The sequence below is a fragment of the Herpailurus yagouaroundi genome, unplaced genomic scaffold (assembly GCF_014898765.1).
Source record: "Herpailurus yagouaroundi ecotype Mexico unplaced genomic scaffold, PumYag 194, whole genome shotgun sequence".
Taxonomy (NCBI): domain Eukaryota; kingdom Metazoa; phylum Chordata; class Mammalia; order Carnivora; family Felidae; genus Herpailurus; species Herpailurus yagouaroundi.
The window spans coordinates 3939787-3946472 of NW_024412425.1; the positions used below are offsets into that span (position 1 = coordinate 3939787).

The window sequence follows — 6686 nt, forward strand, 5'->3', positions numbered from 1 at the left end:
CCCCTCCCCTCCCCTCCTCTCCTCTCCTCTCCTCTTTTAAATCATGGGCTCAGCAAGAGTGAGCTATTGATGAGAGAAACTGTGCAGTTCCATAAGAAACAGAGAGGGCTGAACAAAGCTAGCCCAGAGAGAAGCGGAAGCAAGCTATGGAGAATCTTGGAGTCAGTCTGGATCTGTCCAGCGTTCCATCATCCCTTCTCCTCTGATGTTTAGGTTGCTTAGTTTTTCCCTTAGAGCGCTTGTGTATTAACCTCCACATCTTCACAATCTTCACCCTCCAGCCTCAACTGGTTCAGGTTGGGCTTTTGAAACTGTGTTCAGTGGAGTATAGATTTGGTTGTAGTAATAAAGCCCCCAAAATAACAGTGCTGTTTCCATTGTCTATTGTTTTCTAACAGACCATCTAAAAACATAGGGACTTAAAACAACAATAATTTATTATTCCTCATGATTCTTTCAGCCGACTGGGTGGCTCTTCTGCTCCACACGGTGTTGCCTGGGGTCACTCAGGTGGCTGCATTTGGCTAGTGACTGGCATGGCAAGAAAGATCCAGATTACTTCTTTCACCTTCCTGGGGCCTTTGGCACTTGCTATTGACTGGGGTGCCTTGATTCTTCTCCTAGTGGCCTTTCTTTCCACATATGGTGTCTCACCTCCAAGGCCTCTTTGTGTGTCCTCACTCTCTGGGAAGGGAGCTTGGACGTCCTTACAGCATGGCAGCTGGAGTCCAAGAAAGCAAAACCAGAAGCGATAAGGATTCTTAAGGTCTACCTTCAGAACTGACACAGCATCCCTTCCACCATGTTCTTTGTCAATGCAAGTTGCAAGGTCAGCTCAGATTCAAGGGCAGGGAAAATGGGACTCTACCTTTTGGTATAGGGGATGGCGTGTGCATATTGGGAGGAAGAAATTCTTGGTGACCATCTTTGGAGACTACCTACCACAAGTGTCTTAAACAAGGTAGAAATTTCTCCCTTACGTAAGTCTGGGGTTGGTGTGGCTCTTCCAAGGTGATGAGCACTGAGGATTCTTCTATCTTCTTACTCTTTCATTTTTGTCATTTGTCCTCATCCACTTGTTCCAAGTTTCCCACATTCCAATTCCAGCAAATGAGAAAGTCAAGGAGAAGTGTAGCGTGCATTCCTCCACAAAGGCTCTGCCTTTTAAATCGCCGCTTTACTTCCCATGCTACCCATTGGCCAGAATAAAGTTATATGGCCACTCTAAATGCGAAGGAGGCCAGGAAATACAGTTTTTAGTTTAGTGGGCAGAGGCCTTTGCTAAAAATTTCGTGGAAGAAGGAGCAGTAGGATATCGGGGGGGCCCTAGCATTCTTATCTGCCAAGTGATTAATTCAAGAAGAAACAGGGGGCATGTCTGGGATACCCTTAGAGCGTGATGCAGACATGAGGAGCCACGTTTAATCCAACCTGTTCCTGGTGGCCATTTAGTCCAATACTGAAAGCATATTTTCTGGGGAGCCTGGGTGGCTTAGTCGGTTAAGCATCCGACTCTTGATTTCAGCTCAGGTCATGATCTCACAGGTTTGCGAGATCAAGCTCTGCATAAATAAATACACTTTATTTATTTAAATAAATGAAATAAACTTTAAAAAAAATCCTGGGCATCTACTTTATGTGCTGAGAATACAACGGTGAGCACGGCAGAAAGGTTCCTTTTCTCATGGAATTTCTATTCTAGAGGAAGTGGCGGACAGTAAAATGGGAACACATAACTCAGAGAATTTCAGGTATGATAAATACAGGAAGAAAATGAAATTGATGGTGGCGGGTGACTTGAGCGGGAGAGGTCTCTGGGAGGGTGTAACAGTTGAGCTGAGAGCTGAAAGACCAGAAGTGGCCAGTTCTACATGGACTTTGGGAAAACCATCATAGGCAGAGGGAACAGCAGGTACAAAGGCCCTGAGGTGAGAGTGCACTTGACTTATACAAGAAACAAGAAGGCCAGTGTAGCTGGAGTCGCGGAAGGGAGGAAAAGAGGGGGAGAAGGGGAGGACAGAAAGATAGGCAGGTCTTGATGTAAATATATGCTTTTATTTCTCCTGGGTAAATGCCTGCTTCTGTGGAATTGCTGGATCTCCGCGTAGGTCAATATTTACCTTTATAAGGTTTCTATTTTTTCATTTCCACCAGCAGTGTGAGATTTCCAGTTGCTCCACATCTCTGCTGACACTTGAGAGGGTCAGTCTTTTTATTTTGTTTATTTTTTAATTAAAAAAAATTTTTTTTACATTTTATTTATTTTTGATAGAGAGAGGCAGAGCACAAGTGGGGGAGGGGCAGAGAGGGACGGAGACACAGAATCCGAGGCAGGCTCCAGGAGCCTGACGCTCAAACTCACAGACCACAAGATCATGACCTGAGCTGAAGTTGGACGCTTAACCGACTGAGCCACCCAGGCGCCCAAGGGTCAGTCTTTTTAATTTTAGTCATTTCAGCGGATGTGTAGTGGTATTTCATTGTGGTTTTAATTCGTGTTTCCCTAATGACTAATGATGTTGGACGCTTTTTCACAGGCTTATGGGCCGTTCACATCCCTTCTTCTGTGACATTATCTGTTCTAATATTTTGGCCATTTACAAAACTGGTTCTCTGCCTTTTCAAAAAAGCTTCCTCCGGGGCGCCTGAGTGGCTCAGTCGGTTGGGTGTCTGACTTGGGCTCAGGTCATGATCTCACGGCTCGTGAGTTTGAGCCCCGCGTCCAGCTCTGGGCTGACAGCTCAGAGCCCGGAGCTTGCTTCGGATTCTGTGTCTCCCTCTGTCTGCCCCTCCGCTGCTTGCACTCTGTCTCTTGCATTGCCTCAAAAATAAATAAACATTAAAAAAAATGTTTTTTTTACAAGTTTCCTCTGGTTGTTATGGGGAGGATGGGCTGTAGGGGGCAAAAGTGGAAACAAGGAGAGGGAGGAGGGGTTGTATCTTCCACAGAGGCAAGCTTGTCACAGGCTAGACACATTGCCTGCTTTCTGGCAAAGTCAGTCTGGGCCTTGCCCAACTCTTGGGCTTCTGCCAGGAGACATTGAGACATTTTACAGATCTCAAAGGAGGGTGAAACAGCCCCACTTCCTGGAGTCTGGCACCCTGTGAGGGTGGCTCGCAGTCAGCTGGGTGCCCCCCATCACAGCCTTCTTTCACTCAATGGTTCGCCCACCCATGAGAGCCCAGCCCGACCAGCCCAGGCCAGCATCCTGCGGTCCTTACCGGTGCAATCATACCAGATGCTAAAATATTGAAATACTTCACTTCTGGTTGGTAAAGAGCCTCTACCCCACCTCCCACAAATATCTGCCACTAACTCAGTCAGTTCCCTTGGGAGAGCTCGGACTTCCCCACATCTCAGCAGTGGAAAGGGGAGGCTCTGGGACTCGGACCCAGCACCAGCCCAAGGGCCGCAGCTGCCTGATTGGATGGTGCATGAGCGCGCCGTCAGACTGGATTCCGGGGACGGCTCAGGCCTGGCTGGAGCCGGGAGGACCGGATTGCGGGGCTGAGTTTGAGGGGTGGAGGGAGGACTTTCATCAAGAGGAGCCCAGAACTGGAGACTTGAAGTACCGATGACGATAACTGTAATGATGAGGATAGTGATGAATATTCACTGAGCACATACAGGGTGCCACGCGGGCATTATTCCGGTAGACGTCACAAAATCCTCTTAATATTTTGGACTGTAGCGGCAGCCTGGCCCCTGCTTTGGTCCCTGCCCCCTGCAGTGTGCTCCCCCCCCTGCCCAGCCAGAGGGAGGCCACAAACGCCTGATTCAAGACCCTCCAGGCTGAGAGCTTCCTGTGGTCGCTGACTGAGACCACGGCTCGCTCAGCTTCGGCCACCTTGCGGCCTAGTGTGCTGCTGGAAGGGCCTCCACAGCTCGCCTCTTCTCTCCGTGCTCACTCCAGACCTGGCGGTGGTAGGGGTGGGGGTGTTGGAGACTTGGCCAGGCCTGGGCGATGGAGGCTGTTAGCAGCCGGTGCTCCCTCGGACTGGGCCCTGACCCTCCTCTGGCTTCCAAATCCCCCCCGCCACAAAGGGCCACTCGGAGCCTGTCCCATGACCAGCATCCAGGTTCCCCTTTTCTCTCCTAAGCCCAGGCCCAGGGAGCTGCGGGGTGTGACGCCTGGATGGGGGAGGGGGGCTTCCTGCCGCCGGCCCATCCCCCAGTGCCTTAACCTCAGGTTCCTCCTAGCCAGTCAGTCCCAGCTCAGGCTCCTGTAGGGGCCTAGAAGTCCCTGTCTCCCCCTGGGTGCCCTTCCTCTGTTCTCACTTCCAGCTACTTCCTCATTTGGTGGGGCAGCCCAGCCTGGCCCAGTGGTCACCATGTTGTCCCCCCACTTGCCTCACCCCAAACGCTCAATCCTGTGTCCGTGCTGTGTGTTTTGGTGTCACTGCCTGCCTCTCTCTCTCTCTCTCTCTCTCTCTCTCAGCCTCGCCATCTCTTTCTCCTTCCTTATGTTTCTGTCGTCTTGGTTCTTTTTTTCTTTCTCTTCTAAGGGTCAAATATCTGTCCCTGGGTCCTGTATTTCACTATCACCTTTATTTCCTGTGTGACCTTGGGCAAGTGTCTTTACCTTTCTGTAAAATGGGGATAAGAGCATCTACCTCAGAAGGGTGCTGTGGGGGTTAAATGAGTTAACACTTAGGACAGAGTGCCTGCGGCTCATTAGTGCCCATATCCTGATGGCTCTCTTTTAATAGCCTGTAAACATCACAAGGCTCTGAGTATCAAGTAATTATAGCTGATGCTTATAAAAAGCTGACAAGTGTGGGACACTGTTCTAGAAACATTAATTCATTCCATCCCCATAGACCCCTACAAAATAGGTACTATTTTACTCCTCATTTTACAGATAAAGAAACTGAGGACCAGAGAGGTTGAATGGCTTGTTCAAGGCTGCCCAGCCAGGAAGAGGCAATGCTGACGGCAATCATAGCTACTGACTCTCCCGTTACACCGATGACTGACCCCTGAGTGGGGGTGGGTTGGCACATTTCCTTTTACGTTCCAGTAGTTAGGGGCTATAGCATGGCCCCTGGAGCGTCTTGGCCTGATTCTTTCTGGCGTTATCTGTCTCTGTCCCTCCTCCTGTCTTGTCCCCTCCTCCCTCCTGCCACCACCCACCTCAGACTTCCTCCTTCACTTGGTTGGACGCTACACCATATCCCACCGGCCCTTGAACTCTGGTGTCCAGCAGCGTCACCTGCGTTATGGGGGTCCTTGGACCTTCCAACAGGCTCCTGTTCCTGCCTCTCCTCCTGACTGTGGGTGGTGAGTTGGGGGCTTCTGCAACTGCCTCCCCCGTCCCTGGGCTCAGCTTGGAGCAGAGCAGAGAGCAGGGTAGAGCCCAGCGTAGAAGGAGAATCAAAAGGGAGGTGGAGGGAAGCAGATCCCCAGCTCTCTAAAACTTGTGGGTCTCTCCCAGAGCCTGGGCCCCCAAGATCTGGCCTCTGGCAGAAGCGGGGGTGGAGGGACTCTAACGGTGTTGCAACAGGGCAGGTCAGGGTAAAAGTAATACAGTCCCGTGGCCTTGACGCTGACCCACAGGTCCCACCAGACATCATTCTCCACTCTTATCTCCTAGCTATCAGGACCCAGCCTCCCCAGCCTTCTGTGCCCACCCTGCAGTCACAGCCCCAGGCCTCAGTTTACCTTCTTTTTCTCTCCTCAGGTTTTAGCCCTGCCCAGGCACAGAACGGTAGGCCTAGACCCTGCAATTCCCCTCCCTGCCTCCCAAAGACTTCCCCATCTCTGTTCCCCAGTCTTTCCAAACCTACCCCTGCTGACACCTCCTCCCAATTCCCAACTCCCACTGACCGCCCCCACAACCCCTGTGCCACATTCTCAGAATGCAATTGCTCCGTGGTGAGTCCCGGTGTGCTGGCGGGGATCGTGCTGGGGGACCTGGTACTGACCCTCCTCATCTCCCTGGCTGTGTACTCCCTGGGCCGGCTGTTCCCTCGGGGGCGAGGGGCTGTGGACGGTGAGTGGGGCCGGCAGGGGAGAGCCTGGGCCCCTCTGAGGACTTGCCTGTCAGGGAGGGGTAAGCTCCCAAGTCACGACCATCCAAAGGGACATTGATGGAGGGACAAAATTGTCCTGATTCACAACCTTAACTGTCTCTGCACCCTGCACTACTCCCCATCCCCCAGCAGTGACCAGGAAACAGCGCATTACGGAGACAGAGTCGCCATATCAGGTGAGAAACCCAGCTTCTCACATCTCACTCCTACCCTGTGCATGTCTGTCCTAAACACCTCCCCAGTCCCTTTAGGACCTAGACCCTAAAGCCACTTTCTCAGCAACATTTCAAACCCTCAAAGACTAACGGGGCTTTCATGATCTGTCCACAAGGGCTTTCAGTGATCAATCATGACCTTATGCACAACTTAAAATGTGTGAGAAAACCCAGGGATGGCTTTACCTTTGCAAGGGCAAATGCAGGCCTTAACCTTCAGGCAGGCACTGAATTGTTCAGGACAGAATGATTTCTGGGAGAAGCTCTTAGAAGGGCAAGAGGATATAATTCAGCTCTAATTCGGTAACTCTGAAGAGAGGAGTTTTAGAATTTTTTGGAAGGAGGCATCCTGTATCGCTTTGAGACGCTGATGAAAGCTAGAGATTCCTCAGAAAATCCACACAAAAATTTACAAAATTGTACATATAATCTAGGGGC

The 6686-nt window shown here is 50.9% G+C and overlaps 1 protein-coding gene across 2 annotated transcripts in view; it reads left to right on the forward strand.

The window, feature by feature from the left end:
* The first annotated feature begins 5139 nt into the window (after positions 1-5139).
* Positions 5140-6686, forward strand: part of TYROBP (transmembrane immune signaling adaptor TYROBP) — a 3002-nt gene continuing 1455 nt past the window's right edge. Inside the window, exons 1-4 of one of the 2 annotated variants that reach the window (XM_040446031.1) lie at positions 5140-5281; positions 5682-5708; positions 5859-5993; positions 6163-6209. In XM_040446031.1, coding sequence (XP_040301965.1) covers positions 5221-5281; positions 5682-5708; positions 5859-5993; positions 6163-6209 — 270 coding nt within the window. In that variant the 5' untranslated portion in view covers positions 5140-5220. The remainder of the gene's footprint in view (positions 5282-5681; positions 5709-5858; positions 5994-6162; positions 6210-6686) is intronic. The other variant, XM_040446032.1, reaches the window with a different exon arrangement.